The sequence below is a fragment of the Solanum verrucosum genome, unplaced genomic scaffold, assembly GCF_900185275.1.
Source record: "Solanum verrucosum unplaced genomic scaffold, falcon-dt-bn FXZP01000275.1, whole genome shotgun sequence".
Lineage (NCBI taxonomy): Eukaryota > Viridiplantae > Streptophyta > Magnoliopsida > Solanales > Solanaceae > Solanum > Solanum verrucosum.
In genome coordinates, this window is record NW_026020738.1 from 676,607 (window position 1) to 696,403 (window position 19,797).

At 38.2% G+C, this 19,797-nt stretch overlaps 2 protein-coding genes across 3 annotated transcripts in view; both read right to left on the bottom strand.

The window, feature by feature from the left end:
* LOC125812687 (tRNA(His) guanylyltransferase 1-like) overlaps nucleotides 1-19,797 on the bottom strand; it is an 81,737-nt gene that overhangs the window by 34,958 nt on the left and 26,982 nt on the right. The gene's annotated exons all lie outside the window — the stretch shown is intronic.
* The window catches only part of LOC125812685 (uncharacterized), a 46,628-nt gene continuing 27,008 nt past the window's right edge, over nucleotides 178-19,797 (bottom strand). The window contains exons 10-26 of the mRNA XM_049492175.1: nucleotides 17,049-17,696; nucleotides 15,894-16,287; nucleotides 15,589-15,731; nucleotides 15,223-15,372; nucleotides 11,487-11,696; nucleotides 10,167-10,727; nucleotides 10,026-10,085; nucleotides 9,154-9,482; nucleotides 8,621-9,044; nucleotides 6,551-7,015; nucleotides 4,584-4,700; nucleotides 4,243-4,364; nucleotides 3,433-4,162; nucleotides 2,322-2,576; nucleotides 1,924-2,106; nucleotides 1,391-1,729; nucleotides 178-1,236 (exon numbers count right to left, since the gene is read on the bottom strand). Coding sequence (XP_049348132.1) covers nucleotides 487-1,236; nucleotides 1,391-1,729; nucleotides 1,924-2,106; nucleotides 2,322-2,576; nucleotides 3,433-4,162; nucleotides 4,243-4,364; nucleotides 4,584-4,700; nucleotides 6,551-7,015; nucleotides 8,621-9,044; nucleotides 9,154-9,482; nucleotides 10,026-10,085; nucleotides 10,167-10,727; nucleotides 11,487-11,696; nucleotides 15,223-15,372; nucleotides 15,589-15,731; nucleotides 15,894-16,287; nucleotides 17,049-17,696 — 5,880 coding nt within the window. The 3' untranslated portion in view covers nucleotides 178-486. The remainder of the gene's footprint in view (nucleotides 1,237-1,390; nucleotides 1,730-1,923; nucleotides 2,107-2,321; nucleotides 2,577-3,432; nucleotides 4,163-4,242; nucleotides 4,365-4,583; nucleotides 4,701-6,550; nucleotides 7,016-8,620; nucleotides 9,045-9,153; nucleotides 9,483-10,025; nucleotides 10,086-10,166; nucleotides 10,728-11,486; nucleotides 11,697-15,222; nucleotides 15,373-15,588; nucleotides 15,732-15,893; nucleotides 16,288-17,048; nucleotides 17,697-19,797) is intronic.

Consider the following 19,797-nt stretch of genomic DNA (forward strand, 5'->3'; position numbering starts at 1 on the left):
AACACGAATTAGATTTATAGCTTCAACGTAATATTTAACACCTTATACATGCATTATCCTTTCTTCTAATACACTCTATCAAACGACTCCTAAATGTAAATGGTCACATCATGAAATAAAGACAACTAGCTACTAAGATTTCTGAGAAGATAAATTGGATCACCTCAGGCAACTCACAAAAATAAACTCCCATCCACTTAAATTGCTTATCAACAAAAGAATTTTGTACAACATTGAACATCTCCTTTAATGTACATTTCTCTTTTAAACAACAACACTTCACCAGTTGGAAAAGTAAGTTGGGCAAATGAACAAATAAAATGATGCCAAAATTTGCAGATCATCAACTCATCACACCTAATCACCTCTTGTGTCTTCAAGAATTCAGGCTGCTTCCTACAAAAGCTAAATTTGGTGGACAAAAACTCAAAACTGAATACTGTATCAGGCGCCACCGATTGTAAGAGTCTCATGTTGAGTCTCTTATTACATCAGTGGAAGGTAACCTCCTCCATGACCTTTCCTCAAGACAAGAGGCCCAGCACTGTCAGGGACTTTATCGAATGCTTTATTGCACGCATTAATCACATCGGTAAATCCTGTTGCGATGGTAGCCAGTTGGTATCGCAACCTCAAGTCCCTAGTCCTTCTCAACAAACATCTGAATGATCTCCCGAGATATTTCGCCCAATCAGCTGGGAGCCCTCCCCCGGTCAACCACATAGCAAATTGTGACTGATCCCCCCTTGCAGCCACTTCAGCCCTGTAAAATCTAGCAAGTTCAAGAAGCATTGAGGGTTGAAGGGGGAGCACAGAAACAAACTCAGCCATAAACCGTTCAATGAGCTCTGGTCTTAGCATTTGATTCCAAAGTACTAGAGCCCATTCACCTGGCTGGTTAAGACCATAAGCTTCAGCAACAATTAGTGCTTCTTGGAAACGGGTTTGTTCGACCAAGGCCCTCCGTGCATTAGTTTCAGACAGATAGATGAAGTGCAAGTCTGGCATCCGAATCTGAAGATAGAGAAGTAATGCCTGAGCACAACTTTGGCGTGTTTTGCTCCCAGCATCAATTGAAGAGTAAACTTCAGCAGCTTCAATGAAGTACCCCATGGAAGCCAAGAGCTCATCAGTCTGATCCTTGTCAGAACGGAGGGACCACTCCTTACAAGATTGGTGTGCTCGTGACTCCAAAAGAGAAGCAGTCTCATTTTTCATATCAAAGCGGCTATAAACCTAAGGGGAAATAAAGAGGTGCATGTTATTTACTCTCAAAAAGGTTCATTCTTTCTGCTTTGAGGAAATGATTAACATTTTTTGGTAGAAAAATCAAATTGTATCAAGGGGGAGGATAAAACATCTATTAACATGAAATTGCACAAGTACAAACCATGGCAAATGCATCGAGATCATTTGGATTAAATTGCTTGAGTAATGTGAGAACAGCCATTCTGAATCCTCTTACTTCCTCGTCAGCATCGTTGGCATCAACAGCAGCTGAAAACTTCTGAAGAAGAAGATCGAGCTGACCATTTTCAATAAGGATACCAAGAATAAAATTAAGTGCATGGAAGTTCCCCACTCCAGTTACCAAGCGAGCTAAACATGGAAAATCACCCTCAGATACATATGCCTCCACCTTTTTGAATGCAAGATCTACAAGAACATCAACTCCATCGAGGCATGCCGAGGACTTGTAGAAATGGTGTGACAAAATGAGAAGCTCAACCTGAAGAACAATTTTTGGAGAGAGAGGATGTGACTTCAATTAGGCTGTAATACTAAAAACCAAAGAGCAAATAGCTCCCACATTACCAACTTTCTGTTGACATTCAAACACTAACTTAGTAAGTCCATGGTTTACAGAACAGGGCTTTCATGATGCTGAAAAATGGGAGATCATCTAAACGAGGATACACTTACTTCACAGGCATGTGGTATTCCTTGACAAGTGGCAACTAAACGCAGTAAAGCATGGCCAATTTCTGGTTCAGAGGGGCAAAGCTCAGCCCACTTCAAGAAATCAGAAAATCTCCACAATAAAGGAGCAGGTCCCTCCTCTTTTTGAGATTCCATGTAACCTCCACGATGTGCTGCTAGTAAACCCTGCGATGAGATAACATTTGTAAATACAGAGAACATCATACACAACCTGAACCGCATACTTTTCATATAGACAATAGCTTCGTTACTGGACAAGCCCTGATGTAACTTGGCAAATTTCTACAACACTCAAATTTGATGCCACCATAATATTCAGGGATTTTATTTTGAGTCTATCCACATGCTCCTGGGGGAATCAAGGACAAAATAAAATGTACCTTCAAAAATGATTCCGCAAGAATTTGAGCAATACTAGCTGCAGGCATACAATGTGATTGAACTAAGAGCTTTGCTTCTTCAAAAGAGTCTTGCGCTTTTAGAGAAAGCAATTGTAAGAGTTCAATGGGAGGCTTCTCAAATGCTTCTGAAAATGAAAGACCCAAAACGTTTGCTGCCTTCACAACTGATTTTATTCGCCTGCAAAGGCCACGTCCCCTACCTTCAGTTAGGAGTAATGCAAAACTTTCCAGTACCTGAAGTGAAACTAGATATTAATTTTCTTTTCTTTCTCGTGTTGCAAAGAATCAAGGACAACTGAAATTTCAAATGATGAAAGCTAAATCAAAGTGTCAAAGTAGAAGTCTGATCATGAATAACAACATAACCCAAGTCTAGCCCATTTTTATGTTGGTGAAGCACTAGTTGAAAGAATGTCAAATTAAACATTACATGTTGGTAAGCACTTTAAGTGCTGAAATTATTTTTAAAACATGCAGTTAGGTATTTGGTTTACAGTGCTGAAACTAATAATAAGCACTTGACGTGTTCGGTAAAGAAGTGTTGATAAGCTCTTCTTTTGATAAAATGACCAAAATATCCTTAATATTTTTACAAAACATTATAGATTTAAAAGTATCTTTGCAAGAAAAAGGACAAATGAGGATATGAAACAGAGAGGATGTTAAAGGTTTTGTTTTGGGAAAAGGCATTTTGATAACTACAAAAAAATATTAAGCATAACATAGTAAAAATCTTGGTCAAACTAAAAGTGCTTATTAGCTAAAAATACACAAGTTAGGGTGACCAACTTATGGGTCCTCCTCCCCCCCCCCCCCCCCCTTCTCCTTCCACCCACCTCCTTACGCTCCCACTACCAAGCCTTCCAGTTTTCGTGTTAAACGGAATGCATCTCCAGCCCTGGAGCCTCAGAGCAATTGGTTGGAAAGCTAAACCAGGAAAATAAATGCCTAAGTGTTGTATAGTGTTTCGAATTGTCAATGCAGAAATGATTGGGGAAAGAGGGATATGAAGGACAGTCAAATATATATTTTTGTCAACCTAAATGACCTGGAACAAAAGAAAAAAGAGGAGATAAAACCAAATGATTACCTGGAGAGGATCAATCACGTGTTGATTAGGGAAAAGATCGTATGACTGCATAACAGAACGAAGTTCACCATCAAGCACCAATATCGATGCTTTGTTGTTTGGGGTGGCAATTGCAGCAAGCTTTAGGGAAGCATCAACAAGTTTAAATTCAGATGGTATGCAACCTGGAGATAATTTATGTTGAAGCTGTCGGGAAGCCGCAATTTGTCCAAATTCCAGAAGAGAAAGGACAGCCCGTTCTAGCTCTGCAGGTCCAACTCTTTCCTCCCACTTTGAGAAAGTTGCTTCTATTTTAAGGTTTTCATCAGGTAGCTGTGAATCCTCCTTCACATTAAAATTAATGGAGCCAGTTTCAGGCTCATTACTTCTGTCCACTGGATCAGCTAAAGACTTTCTTGAGGTCACAAAGCCTTTGGCTCTCCTTTTAACTTTTGCACTGCCCAAAATGGTACCTGAGCTAGAATCTGACATCTGAGTGGTCTTGAGATGTGATTGGTTACTTTCTCTTGTATCATTCCTCTCTCCAGATTTGTTTCTCACTGAATTAATGTGGTTATCCATTTTAGTAATAATGCTTGCAGTTCGGTCAATAATGTTAGGCCCCTTGCCACTTGCAGGTTCACGACTAGAAAGGGTAAGCTCTCCCTCACTTTTCACTTGAGTCTCTGATTCAACAGCCAATAGCCATGCTCTAGTTTCAATTTCTCTCAAAAGATGCAAGGGACAAACTCTGATACATTTATCCAAGAGTCATATCAAGAGGTATTACAAATGAATATGTCAAATGGGGGAGCTCAGTAAAACACTTACGGGCTGCATTGAGTAATCATTCCACTCAACCATTGTAGAGAAAGCAACAACAGTTCATGAAGCTCTCTGGCTGGGAGATCTTTCTCCGCTGCCTCTGCATGCTTAAGGAAAAATAATCCCACCTACAGATTAAAGGTTCACCGCACCCGGATAAGGAAATTAAATAAGTCTCAATAGCAATCATCAGGTGAAAAAGCATCCAGACAAACACCCCCCCTCCCCCAACACACATTCTTAATTAACAGCAAGAAAAATAGAGAGCAAAATTTACTTAATTTGAAAATGAAACAAACTGCAGGATAGGCTGATGTTACATCTGTCTCACAATGTAACTAAAATACCTGCAATGGTGGAAAGGAATATCTAAGAAAGAGAGTCTGGCAGTGACCCCATAAAGCAGCCCTTTCTTCCGGAACATCCCAAAGAAACTCCTTCCACTCTGCAACCATGGACTCAGCCTTCATGCATGAACATAAACACAGGGAGAGAAGGAGATTGTAAGAGGAATAGATTGATAAAAAAATTGCAGTCATGAGTCAACTACAATGAGAAAGCTATGCAAAAAATAAAGGATGGACAAATCATTAGATAACAACAGCAGATTGCAAGATATGGTAATACGCCATATAACAGAAATCATACAAAAGAAGAAACACCAAAGGGACAAACAATTACACCACCAAGATAGCACATATGACACGACACTGTCCAGATGGACATCAATGATATCTCTAGATAGATTATAGTTAAAAGATCTTAAGATAAACACTGAAAGCCGTGGAAATTAAGAACCACGGGCACAAGGATAATCAGAAAGTAAGAAATCTGGAACATGTACGATCTCATACACAGGTCCAGTATACTTCTCCAAGAATTTGACTGATTAATGATTATTGCTCTTCAAGTCTTTTTTTTTCCTGTTTTCAATGGTCCATTCAGCATTTAGTACTAAAATTGTATTCACGTAGCCGCTCAATAGCAATTTTAAGTTTTTAACTTCCAAGTTCTGAATGTGGTACAGAAAATGTTGCATTTAACATTAGGCTCTTGATCATTGTTAATTAATATAAGAAATAAGTGACCTTCACAATCAAGATGTCCTTTTCCCATTGCCCTCAACCCCAAAGACATTAACTTAGTTTGATTTTGAAAAACATACTAAACTATGATCAATAGATATACAAGTTGTTTTAAGTTTTCATAAAGTCATCCTTTTCTATTGGAAGTATTTCCATATGTTAATGTCATTATAAATATCTTTAACAAAAGTCTCATTTAGCTTTCTAAGCCAACTAAGACTTTGGAACATAAGAGTTGCAAAGTCCATGAAACCTTTGATGGCTCTAAAAACAAGAATTGTATTGCTTCAAATTAAGAAAGAAATGGCAACTGAGATGCACCACTCTCTGTAAATGCCATGGCAATCTAAGATTGATTCCCGTGACCAGTCATGTTGCACATCCTTTATTTTCCCCACAACTAGAACCGCCGAATACTTGTTACAGCACATATGACATATCATTAGGTTAATTTTTTCTAAACCCATGTGAATGCATACAATTCTTCTTTCATCAGTCAGTCGAGAAATCAAATCAGTACGCTTTACTATGTTCCTGCCTCCAGTCAAGAGAAACAAGCATAGGATTTTGATATATCCTTTCTTTGATTGAAACAGCTCCTTTCATCTTGAATCAATTTAGTAATTAGTTCCACAGAAATCTATGTAAGCGATTTTTTTTGATAAATGACACAATATAAGACTATTGCGCATCAGAACTTTTATGTCTTCACTGACTCAATAGCGAAAACACTTGAAATGAATTCCTCTGTCCATTGAATGGATGACACAAACTGTGAGGTGACTTATATATTATGTTGCAGCCAACCCAAGCCCCTCCCCACACCAAATATCCCCTTCAGAAGACAAGGAAAAGGAAAGAGAAGTATAAAAGGGGATTAGAGAAGGGAAGACAAATTTCCTATGCTATAGAACACAAAGGGGTAGCTTGTAACATGGACAAACTGTTCAGGCATTACACTTGAGAAATTGTTATTAGGTAAATAGGATTGTTATATGGTGAACAATACTACAAGGAATGTTGATTTGGAAAGAAACAGAATAAAGATTTCCAAAAAAAAAAAATCCCTAGCTATTTTTGTACTGCAAGTGGTAATTAAATGCATCTTAAAAAAGGAATCAAAGCCACAAAAAAAATCCTAACTCACAGAAAGAAACAGCTCTAGAAGAATGATGCTTGAGTTAAAAGCTGACAAGAGGAAAGAGAGTTCTAAATAGTAAGCCGAATACCTGTGTTTCGGTAACATGGTGTGTTGCAGATTTCCAAGACCCACCACTGGCCTCTAAATGCTTAGCCCAATTGCGTGCCTGTTCCCAGTGCCCATGTTCCTCTAAAGCTGTTAAAAGTGAAGCATCATCTAGTGGCTCGTTTCCAAGATGTAGGCCATCATTTTTGCGAAGAGAAGGTTCTGCCAAATTTACTTTGAAGTAGAGTCGTTGATAACATGTTGCAGCAGAACCTCCATCACCAAAATCAGTGGCAGTGAGGAGGTGTAATAAGCATCTTTTTTCATAAGGTGAAGGACATCTTGAGAGCATCGCATTAGCAGCTTTCACAGCAGTAGAACTTATCCATACACTTCCAATTTTCCCTTCTTTTCCAGCTTGTGTGTATACATGAGGTTCTTCCTTAATTCTAGCAGAAAAGGATCCCAGATGAGCTGATGCTTCAGAGAGGCGCATTTGAGAAAATGCCTGGAAACGAAACAGCAAGATTTGGGGTATATGGAATTAGACAACTGTTAATATATTCACAACATGTGTATCTTATTAAATGAAACGACTTAGTTACACATAATATTACACAATAGGAACAGCACTGCACATGATATTGTACACTAGAAACAACATCATTTCGTTCTGATGATGTATTATTTTTATATTTAGATGTCTGCCAGAAACCAATGAGATATGTTACACATGCAAGGAAGCAACAACACTTCTGTTCTGATTTAGTATTTTTAAGAGTGTGCTAGACACCAATGAGATTGTATCCCAATATTTTAGTTCTGTTCTTTTTTCCTAAAGTCTGGAGTTACAAGAGATAATAACTTTAAAGAGTAAAGGGAATCCTTTATACAAACTAAGAAAGTAAATCCTTCATCCTCTGCTTGACAACCATAACACGCAGCTTTCTCTTGACATAAAAAGGCTCCATACAAAAAAAATCAGTAGCTATCCGATGAACTACTCTTGCCAAGTCCCACAAAATTTCTCTCTCCCCCTTCCAAGTTCATTGCAATTAGCAGGTCAGCATGGGAAATAAAATTAAGGATACCGATATCCACTTTCAAGGAAGCAATAGAAGTCATGAAGGAAAAAGAAATGAAGATGGAAATAATATCACTTCACAGTGTTATAACACCAAATTGCACAAACTAAGGGGAACAAAGGGAAGGCAGCAGCAATCAGGGATAACTTGGCCAACACGACACCAATGTTACAGGTGCATAAGTGAGGAAAACATATAACATGACTTGATAATTATTACATAACAAGTCACCCCAACCCCAAAGAAAACTTACCACTAAATATATAAGTCAATAGCTTTAAAGTATTGATTACATCTTTTTGTCCAAACAGTGAAAAGGATCCTGCATATACATCTGGAAACACTATTATTCATGAGTAGTAGCTGTAGCAATTCTAAGACCAACTTGAGACTCTTCCCAGGAGCTTTGTCATAACGATGCAAGTCAAAATTGCACCTTGCAATGTGAAAAACCCTGAGGGGACAAGAGTGGACTACTAAAATATTATGAATGTAAGGAGTCAATTATGTCATGAGACAATCAGCTGGGTGGCAATTTGAAAAGCTGTGAATCTCAACGTTGTATTTGGCACTATAGTGTGTGACCATCTCATCTAAAAACTTAAGTTGTTAGAAAAAACACTTCATATATTCTCAACACACCCTCTCACTTGCGGGCCTAATTCTTTTCCATGGCCAAGCACATGAAAATTCTTTTTTAAAGGGTGATGGTGAGACTCAAACCCCGGACCTTTGCCTTCTTTGGCACGAAGTTAAAGGGTGTGACCATCTCATCTAAAAGTTTAAGTAGTTAGAGAGAGCACACTTTTATTTACCTAGTTATTATATTCTCAATTGGCACCATTACAACTACCAATATTGTGCTTTCAATATGGCAAACAACAAGGGAAGACAGCAAGAGCAGTGATGAAACATTTAACAACTGTCAGTCTGAAGCTAAGAAAATTTTCAGCAATTATAAGATTCTGAAGTAATGCCCCTTCATTTAAAAAAGGTAACGTGTAGTTGACATCAACAGTTCAGCATACCTGAAGAGCTCGGATAAAAGGTAAGAGTGAACATGAAGGAAGAAACATTTCAAAAGCCCTGAGCAGAGGAAGGAATAAATGTTGTTCACAAAGCACAGCAACCATTCTAGACAAAGAACCAGCCACTTCATCAGAGTCATTTGAAACTTTCTCGTCCTGATCAGCTTGCTTTTCACATTCCTCTCCAGCAGTCATGTCTTGAATTCTTACATTACCATCTGCCTTTCGTACATCAGGGATTGTGAAAATTAAGGAATTCACTGACACAGGCTCCATGAGTCGTCGACGCTTTGGGTTTTTGCGATTATAATGAACTGTAGGTGCTTTGGCAGATGCAGGTAGGGAATTTGTGGCTTCCACAGCAGCCGCGACATTGTTTGCAATCTGGGAAGCAGCATTATTAACTTTGATGGCTGATGTTTCCCTGTAAAGGATGTCCATGGGAAATAAATTTCCAGAAAGTAGTGAGCATATATGAAAGAAGGTAGAATTTTATTAATTAATGGAAAAGAAACAGAAATCATGATGGCAACCTTGCTGCAGTTATTTCTAGCCAAACTGTCAGGCAAGACAACGAAGAGACGTCTGGAAAACAAGAAGCAATTGCAGCCAAAAGTGACCAGCATAAATTCTTTGCTTGCAGAAGAAAAGCTTCTCCAGGCCTTGCTTGCCTCTCGCATTCAGCGATAATTCCAAATAGTTCGGCCGGTGCATACACATTCTCATCTGGAAATGATGTCCCATTCTTCTTTTCTCCAGTATCTGAACTTGACGAAGAGCTAAATTTTTTCCTTGATTGTGTACTCTTCAAAATTGTTAGTATGTGGGTTTTCAGACGTGCATCACCGAACTCCTTTAATGCCTGACAGGTAGTACATAAATCAAGTGAGATGAAATTATGAGTTAGCAACAGAAGGTCTTTTCCTCATCCAAAATAAAACTGAAAGGAGAAATTTGTAGCAGTAACGACTTAGCAAGGGAACATGTAGTGATTGCCAAGAATTGGACCTTGGGCCTCACTCAACCCAAAAGCTAGCTCTTGAGGGGAATCGCCCAAAACCATATAAGAAGACCAATTACCCATTTCCACAACCAATATGGGATTTCTAACATGCCCAAGACTGACATCTGGAGCGTGCACATTATAACATGGTGGTCCAACATCGGATAAACCCATTCCAATTACCCCAATGACTTTAGTACAACTCAACCCCAAAAGACAGTTCAAGAGGTCATGATGGTGCGGTAAGTGTGGATAGTTAGTGGTATTCTTATATAGTCTTGAGCAATCCTCACCTTGTGCTAGCTTAAGAGGTGGAGATTGCCCAAGAACATATAAGGAGATAACAGCCCATTTCCTCCACCAACATGGGAAACGTAACAGTGAAATAGATATGAAGCTTACTACTTCCATCACTGCCTCCAAGGTGTAGCCTCCAATTTGAGCTTCCGAGAGAAAACCAATCTGGGAAAAAAAGAAACACCCATAAATAGTCCATAGCAAGAAAAAGTTTTAAGTCAGCAATGATGTTTAATAAGCTCATACCCAGTCATTGTCTCTTGCTAATAAAGCAAGATATCTGGTGCTCACAGGAAGTTGATGCGCCTGACAAAATGTTGTTACCAAACTCCAGTGTTCACTAGCAGTTTTTTGCTGAGACCTCAGTTCAACTCCATCACCGTTACCAGTTAACAACCAAGAGCCACAAGTCACTCCATCAGCTGATGACGGAAGACTTGATGTTTCCAAATGTTGCAGGACAAGCATGAGAGCTCGAGATGGCTGTCTGTCAGAGGTTGTGTACTGATCACTTTTTTGAATAGCTTGATTGAACCAATCATTCTGGCAATAATCATCTGCCAATCCTCGTGCTAGAGATTCAGTGATATTATTGTCACTATTATTTGAATGAAATGAAGACCCCCTGGGGGAAAGTTGTTGAAGGTGATTGGAACAAGGGCCAGATTTATTAAAGGAGGCTATTCTTCTCAAAGCCGCAACATCAATTTGGAGTATACCAGGAGATAGACCACACAACTCCAATAGAAGAGCACAAGATGCCACCAACACTGAATCAGCGAAATGCACAATAGCAAGGGGAACAACCTAAATATGTAAACCAACAAATGCTTAAGAGGAATAAAAATCAGAATACGCTATCAACAGAATGTGAAACTCTGAGAGTTCTTGCATATACACTTCAGCTTGTTTTATAGAAGTCTCTCACACATAAATGGACTATTTCATCATAGGACTCTTGTCTTTCAGCGATTTGTAGTCCAGCATAATAAAGAGCAGTCTTCTAGTGCACTCCAACCAAAGAGCATTTAGAGAAGGTGCATCTTCTAAATATTTATATTCTTTCAATACATTATTCTTATGATAGCTCTTACATAGTAAGTTCTACCTTTTTTACTACCTTGAAGCATAAATAAAATACTTAACAAAAAACTCGAAGAAAAGTAAGACCCAAGACAAAAGATATGAAAGCGAAACTATTTGACTGTAATTTGATTCAAATGATACCAACTACGACTATTAATATCAGGTATTTTCACTAACATGCTGTCACAGAGGTGCAGTAGATAAAGCATCTTGAAGTCATTCACACAAGATTTTTCAAAATTCTATTGTTTAATTGGCTCCTTAAGAACTTTTCTATAATATATGATGCTGAAAGAGCAAAACGACACTTCAAGAACTGTAGTGAAAAGACAGATTTTCCTTGTATACTAACATAAGGTATTTCAGTTTTCACATTATGACTATGAAAGGACAAAAGAAGTAGATATAGGGTTGATATGACTGAAATTAGAAAAAGAAGAATGCCAGTTTGTTAACTGATTAGAAGAAAATGATCCTTACAGATGAAAGAAACAACTGTTCGCTCTGTGTAATAGGTGAAAGAAGCATCTGCACGTCTGACTGGATGTTCGTTTGGCCTTGCACTGGAGTCCCATGCTGCCTACGTGAACTTTCTGACTTCAACTTTTGAACTCTATTTGACAGCAGCTGATTAAAAGCTGCCAGTGCACGTCCACGATGTAAATGGTGCTCAATTCCGACTTTAGATTCCTAAAGCCAGAGAGTGAATTGGATTAGGGATGATAACATGAACACGGTTAAAAATTAGAAAAGGACCCAGAATACATGGAAGGCAAATTGTGAGCACCTTAACAAACTTTCAAATTCCATCAAAGATATTTCCAACCAATGTAATCTGAATATATCCATTTGGATGACATCAAAATACAAGAGCAATAAAATATTGTGTATCCTTATCCTATGCCATGAGAATTACTACGTATAACTTAGCCGATAGCATGATAAACCAATTGAGTTTGACATGACATGAAAAGAGAGAACATAAAATATTGAAAAACCCTTCTGTCAGTTTGCCCTACTACAAAATATTGTGTATCCTCTGCCATGAGAATTACTATGTATAATTTAGCAGATGAAAAATTGGACTTTTCTCTGAATATATCTTTCTTCTTCATTTTCTTACACATAGTATACTTTTGCTTCAAGCAAACGGCATCCACATATGATAATTAGATGGAGAATCCATGTCTTCCCTTGGGAAATCTCACTTTTGTTTTTTCGAAAAAGGGGGTCTATGATCCATGATGCACACATTCCACTTCAGGATACAACAACAACAACATACTCGGTGAAATCCCATAAGTGGGGTCTAGGGAGGATAGAGTGCATGCACGCCTTACCACTACCTCATGGAGGTACAGAGGTGGTTTTCAAAAGACCCTCAACTCAAGTGCAGCAATTTCAGGTATAAAGAAGAAGAAAACATGAAAACTAACAAGAGAAGCAGTGCACAGCCTACAAGAAAAGAATATGAACAACAACAAAATAGTGCAGTAGTCGAAACACAATAAACAAATGATGATAGATATCAAAATCTAGAACGGCAAGAATACGGCTAGTTCAAGGAAAAACATCAACAAGCCTAAACCACAACACTTCACTACCTACTAACTTTCTACCCAATACACGACCTTCACACCCTCCTATCTCAAGTCATGTCCACAGTAATCTAAAGTTGCGTCATGTCCAGTCTAATCGCTTCTCCCCAATGCGTCTTTGGCCTACCTCTACCTCTTCTCGTACCAACTACATCCAACCTCTCGCACCTCCTCACTAGGGCGTCTGCACATCTCCTCTTCATGTCCAAACCATCTCAATCTCGCTTCTCTCATCTTGTCCACCACAGAGGTCACTCCTACCTTACCCGGATAACCTCATTCCTAATCTCATCGCTCCTAGTATGCCCACACATCCATCTTCTGAACATGAGGTTCTTAACTGGACAACACTTTGCCTCGTACAACAATGTCGGTCTAACCACCACTCTATAGAACTTACCTTTAAGTTTTGGAGGTATCTTTTTATCACAGAAGACTCTGGAGGCAAGCCTCAACTTCATCCATGCCGGGCACAAGAGATCTTTAGCCAGACACAAGATCTAGTCAAAACAATTATAAGGCTGGATACCTGGACAACTAAGATTGTTCAAATATACCGTATATTGACATACATTTATAAAGGAAATAAAAACGCTAGTGAAGGAGAAGTTCAAACTTATTTTTAGGTCGTCTTCGCATGACTTTATTGGACCTATAAAAATGTGTGACATAACTGTTAAGTGTTGATCCTCTGGATTGGACCTATATTGTGTCTGGTGAATGAACTAATAATCCTAACATATATTAGCCAGTATCCGGATAACTATTGTTTTATATAACTGAGAAATCCCCGAGGTCTAGCGGTGCACAATTCTAAACTCAATGGATAACGGGTTCGCCTATCTACCCTTCTCCACTTAAAATACCAGATTCTGATAATTTTTTCTGTGTTGAATGTGATATTTTGTCCTATGAATGTGCTAAATCTGGTCAGCATGCAACATTGAACTCGTCATTATTAAATACACTACCAAACTAAACATTATATGATTATAAAGAGTCACCAAAGGTGAAAAGCCTCAAAAGGGTGCTGAAGAAGTCATAGAAAATGGTCCGGACAGTAACATTATCGTTGGAACCTTATCAAATATTTGCCGGAAAAGGGTTAACAGTCGATAAAAGTTGATGGAACCTGGATGGGTGAGATCAGAACCAAGAGGCGACCTCCAACAAGTGAAACAGTGGCCCAAAAAATGGCAGGAATGACAGCATGTGCCAGAGGTAATGGCGTGTGACTCCCAGAAAAAAGAGATTTTGGTAGCACATGAATTTGGGGCTTAGGTTGCACGAGCCTGCCGACCTTACTGGTGGTACCGATTTATGTGCAGTGCCTCCAGGAAGCAATGCCACCTCAGAGTGCTCGACAATGGGATTTATCTTCTATTATGTCACTAATAACTGCATATTGACTATTTTCTCACTAAAGGTTCGGATACCATGAGAGATGAGAATACATGCGAGAAAGAATGAGATGTCTATTTCATAATGATTTTCCTAAGCTATTGGATGTTTAAACAGTACACACATACATTCTAAATTAGGAAAGAAATAAAGATTATACACCTTATCAAAAGAATTCAAGACTACATATAATTAAAAATAAACATCTCCCTAGTTGATTCTACAATGTTATACAAAATACTCTTAATACTTGCAATAATTATATGGGCAAAGCATTGAAAAATTGCAATTTATTAAAAATACATGAACTAATAACAATATTAAAAATTATTTCCATCTTTCATTATGAAAAAAAATAAATAACAATATTAAAATTTCCAAAAGACAAACCATTCTAATTCAGATTAGAGATAAAAACAAATCTATAAGTTAACACAACAATTACTAATATATTCATTCATAACGTTTCCTTAACATCAATAGATCAATCTGTCTTCTATATTTATTTTTTAGTGGTCTCCCTTTAAGATAGAGCATGTGGACGTTGAGGTGTGTACTGTGTAGTGCCCGTACTAAATGGCCAATTAAGTGATGGAGAGCACCTAGCTTGAGTTGCACTGAGGATTAAGTACGCCTCAAGCGGGCCTGATCTTTTTATGGGCAAGCATGTAAAATCTTTTTTTGACTATAGGTGGCGGTGAGACTTGAACTCAGAAGCATACGTAAATGACACTAAGGGGTCGTTTGGTAGAGTGTATAAGAATAATGTCAAATAGGGTGTATTAATAATGCTTGCATTAGCAATGCATGTAGTAGTTATGCTTGCATTAATTATACATAGATTACTTTATGCATCATTTGGTTTGATGCATAAAAAAATAGTATGCATTGCATAAAAAAATTAATTTACAAAGATATCCTCCACTATTATGGTGGAAAAGATGTAAAAAAGGTTTTGAGGGGCAATTGGGTCTTTAATCATGCTAATGCATGCATTATAATCATTGCATTGCTACTACCTTGAAATCCATGGTATTAGCAATACACACCTTAATACTCTATAGAGTGTATAACTAATGCCCATAGGTTGGAAAAGAGTACCAAACAAGGTACTAGTAATACACAAGGCTAATGCATGCATTATTTTTTCTAATACACTCTACCCCTAATATCTCAAAAATTTAATATTAGTAAATGATCACAGAAGCATTACTCACCTTTAATGAAGAATCATACAGCTCCTCCTCAATGTGTTTCTGGATGGCACCTTCCCAGGACAAGGGACTGATGTCAGAAGGAACAATGTCCCTCAACAGAGAGGGATCATCCACTGGCAAATCTGCAATCGACTGCCAACCAAGTGGGCCCTACCATAACAGAGATATTACAACCAAGCATGAAACAGGCACATTAAGAATTTGATAGTTAGAGTTTGTTATAATTAACTTAGAAACTGCCAAAGATAGACTATTGTCTCCATAGTATATAGTAGTTGGAAGATCCTACATTGCTTTCCATCCCATGAAACCTTTTTTAAAGAGCAAGTGATTAAGTTAAACGACAACTGGAGTTTCATAGGCAACCTGTACATAAAGCTGAATTAATCTCCGGACAGCCTTAGGGAACCAGCATGGAAGCATCTGTGAGAGTGAAGTATCATGTGCTGAAGAGAAGAATACACTCTCACGCCAATTCAAATAGTCTAATAAATCAGAATATCCAAACACTGCAGAAGGCATAGTTAATAAGGAAAAGGTTATAATCAGATAAAAGTGCAACTTTGGTTAGGCCTACGTGACTCCATCACTGGAGAACTTCTTGAGGTCCTTCCAGGTGACAAGCAAATTTAGGGGCACAAACCTAGAGATATTAAAAAGTAGCAACTTACATTTCGGTTTAGGACCTATACTGCTGCAAGTTGGATCTTGTCCAAAACATGCTGCAGTTAGTGCACGCCACAAAGTAGGAAAGCGCTGGAGGAATGGCCTAAGATTCTCCAATGTACACTGTACAGAACTATAGAGCCTGTTCACGCTACCACTGCTCAAGCAATCTTGAATCGGAATTGGGGCATACATCAATGTGGCCAAAGCTGCTATTTCTCCTGCTCCTTCCGCGATGTCATCAACAGTACATATTATATCATCTATATCCATGGTGCTGAAACTGTTACCAGCAACTAAATTATGTGATACAACAGCACGGGCATTAGAGAATGAAGCTTCATACTCTTTCCCCTTGACTCTTTGCAAAAGCAACCACTTGGCCCATTGGTTATCTCCCTGATGATAATATAGAAAGAAAACAAGAAAGTTAGTGAATTGGGCTGTCAAAAAGGACAAAAAGATAGTTCAAAAGTAAAAACTTCAGTTAAAGAAAGATGGAAATATATAGCTCTATAAACCAATAAATCTTTTTACAGGAAATCAGCAATTAAGGACAAGGCACAATTTAAGGCTTCTAGTGAAAGGGCATAAAAGACATCAATGGAGCAAGGTGCAAAGGAATGCAAGTTCTGAAAAATGTAACTAGATGTCCGCTAGTCAATGAACTTGAGAATTATCATTTTGTTTGACCTTCCACTAGCATTTTCATTTAGACATAATTTATATTACACGTAGTGAAAAATAGTGAAGCTCTGTGATCAGTGCATCCTGAAGGACTGCATTACCGTCCAGGGAGGCTTATACTAGCATATAGCTTCCCTAATATAAACCACCTGGGAGTATGCAATGAAGGAGACGTTTTAAGATTGCATCCTGGTGTCCATTATGCAAAGAAGCTGAGGAGACTATATAACCACTTGTTTCTGCATTGCAAAAGCACTATGGAACCGTCTTTCACCGATTGCATGGTTCCAACAGACAGTTTGATACTTCAGCCTTTCAGAAGTGGAAACCATACGAACATGGGTTTCCATTATGGCCGAGTAACAATCAATAATAGGATTGAAACTCTAAGGTTCTCACATAATGAAAATCCATACTGGATACCTAAGCCAAAGCAAAATATTATCACATAATGATAAGTCGAGTTTACTCACTGCTGCATCCTGCATCCAAGAAACTGATTCATGATCTAATGCCAATTTGTGGTGGTCAAGGTAAAGATCCAGGAAATTCAGCAAGTTGTGCTGTGAACAGTAGTGTATGATAACCTTATGAAATGCTTGGATGGAATCTGGATGAGTTCTGGCATTACTAATAGCCAGTACAGATTCTGACCAGCTATCAGCGGGCTCATCCGTCAGTAAAGATTTATGCACATCACGAATAAAACCTGACTGGGCAAGAAGAGCCACAATATCTGCAGTAGATCCCCAGTAATCCTTCAGAAAAATAAATTTCTTAGCAAGTTCCCGCTCCATAAGCATTAGCAACCACATGGAGCACATACTGTGCGCAGAAAACCTGAATATTTGGACACTCGGTACATTCATGCAAACAGCATCCACCTCTTCAAGAGAATATATGTAACTGCCACAGTCATGAGGTTTCTGAAGATATTCGTCAACTGATGAAGAGCGTACACCATCCAAACTGACACTGAGGCTTTCACTGGTTAATGCGTATGATGGGATTGCCTCTAAGAGACTTGATACATCCAACCAGTCACTATGGCGAATGTGGTAATCAAGTTGTGACTCCCACAAAACATTAACCCCCATCAGGGAAGGTTGATCCAGCACTATCTGTCAGAAAATAAGATTATGGTTATTGCCAGCAATGCAGATTTAACAGACCAACAAAGTCACCTAAACACAAGATGGAATAATGAAATATAAAGAAAATATAAAACAATCAGTAGTATCAAAGAAATTTATCAAAATAAAATGATTTTCTAATTTGATTCTATAGAAATTCAATCTTCATTTTCCAAGCCATTAAGGAGCTGAGGAAGAGGGGTGGCTCCATGAGTTGGAATCCTTTGGCTCAAGTTCCTAATCGGCAGAGAATGCTTGGGCTGACTGAGATTAGTGGATACATCTTTCAAATGCTTTTCACTCTCTAAAAACAACTATAAAAAGTTGACAAGCTGTTAATCGAACACACGAAAGGTGCAGTGTCCTCCGATTAGAAGGCTCCAAGTTGTAAATGTTAACATTATGCCAATATAGTGTAGCAACAAATGATTATGGTAATTCTTGTGAATCAAAATGTGTTTATAAAGAAAATAGCATGCTAAACATAAGAGCCAAATCAGAGTTCTGTTTCTTTTGTTCTTTTTTTTTATAATGGTAACACTATATTCATCAGCATTTAGGGAATGCTGACCACCTTATTTACAGTTCAAAAGTGTTGCTCATCTTAGAAGGACTAATTGCATCTCTTCACAAGGGACCTATGAAATCTATTTAAGATTCAGCATCCTCAACATAATTTTCCTTGCACCAAAAATACAAAGATAAAATACATCTTGACTAAATTCTATTTAAAGAACTAATGTTTTCTTGAAAACACCTAGCGTTTCTCTCTATCCACACAATACACCACATACAAGCTGGGATAGAGTTTCACTTCTTTTGCCTTACAGAATCCCCCCGCCTTACATCAGCATTTACCAAATCCATAATTGATTCTAGCATAACCCATTTCAATCATGCTCAAAAAGATCTGCCACAGTTTTCCAGTCATTCTACAATGCAAAAAAAGATGGCTATTGTTTTCTGTACTCTTCTCCTTACATAAGAAACATCGCTTAATTGAATACCCATTCTCTGCAAATTCTCATGCATTAAACAGGCTCTCCTAACCACCAGCCAAGAGAAACATATTATAACTTTAAAAGAAGCTCTTATTTCCGAAATGCTCTTCGAAAACCTGCTTATGTCTTGTTGGCCATTTGAAACTAGAGATTGGTATATGCTGATTTGGCAGTGGAGAGCTTCCTTCCACTTCCTTCTCATATCATAGAGTCTTAATTAACTGTTGTTCCCTTGAAGCTTTCCAAAACTTTCAGAAATTCACCTACTATTTCAAACTCCCAATCATTGAGTGACTTTCTGAAGGAGAAATTCCAGCCATGTGGACTCTATGTGTCTTCAATTAATGCTTCTGGTATCATATTTAGACAACAAAGATCAGGAAAAACCATATTCAAAGGGCCATGACCATCCAATTGTCATTACAAAAGCTCATTCTCTTCCTCAGATTCTCGGCTGTTAGAATCGTTCCCCTCGCTGCTAGCCATGTAACACCTTTCTAGGCACCCTGGGAATCCAGATCGAAAGATGTCTATTCCCTAGAATTGGACGGAACCTTTTGTAGATCCTAAATGAAAGCAAGCTAGAAAATAAAGGCCTTGCCAAAAAAGGAGACTTGGGAACTTGTCATTTCACCATCAGACAAGAAGTTGGTTTGCAGCAAATGGATCTTCACTGTGAAACGTCAATAACTTGATTGGAGGATTTAAATAAAGATAGGTGGCTATGAAATTCACTCAAACCTATGGAGTTGATTATCTGGAGATATTTTCTTCAGTTGCAAAAACGAAAATATCAGATTCTTTTATCCTATGCAGCAAATCTTGATTGGGACTTGCAACAGCTTGATGTGAAGAATGTATTTTTCAGGGAGACTTAAAACAAGAAGTATATACGGAGATCACTCCTAGATTTGATACTGAACAAAGTCAGAGAAAGGTGTACAGTCTGAAGAAAGCCTTGTATGGACTGGCGCAATTCTCTGAAGCTTGGTTTGACAGACTTTGCTAAGTGATGATCTCTTTCAGTTACCAACTAAGCAAATCACACCCCCTTCATAAGACATCAAAAGGGCAAACTCACTCTGCTA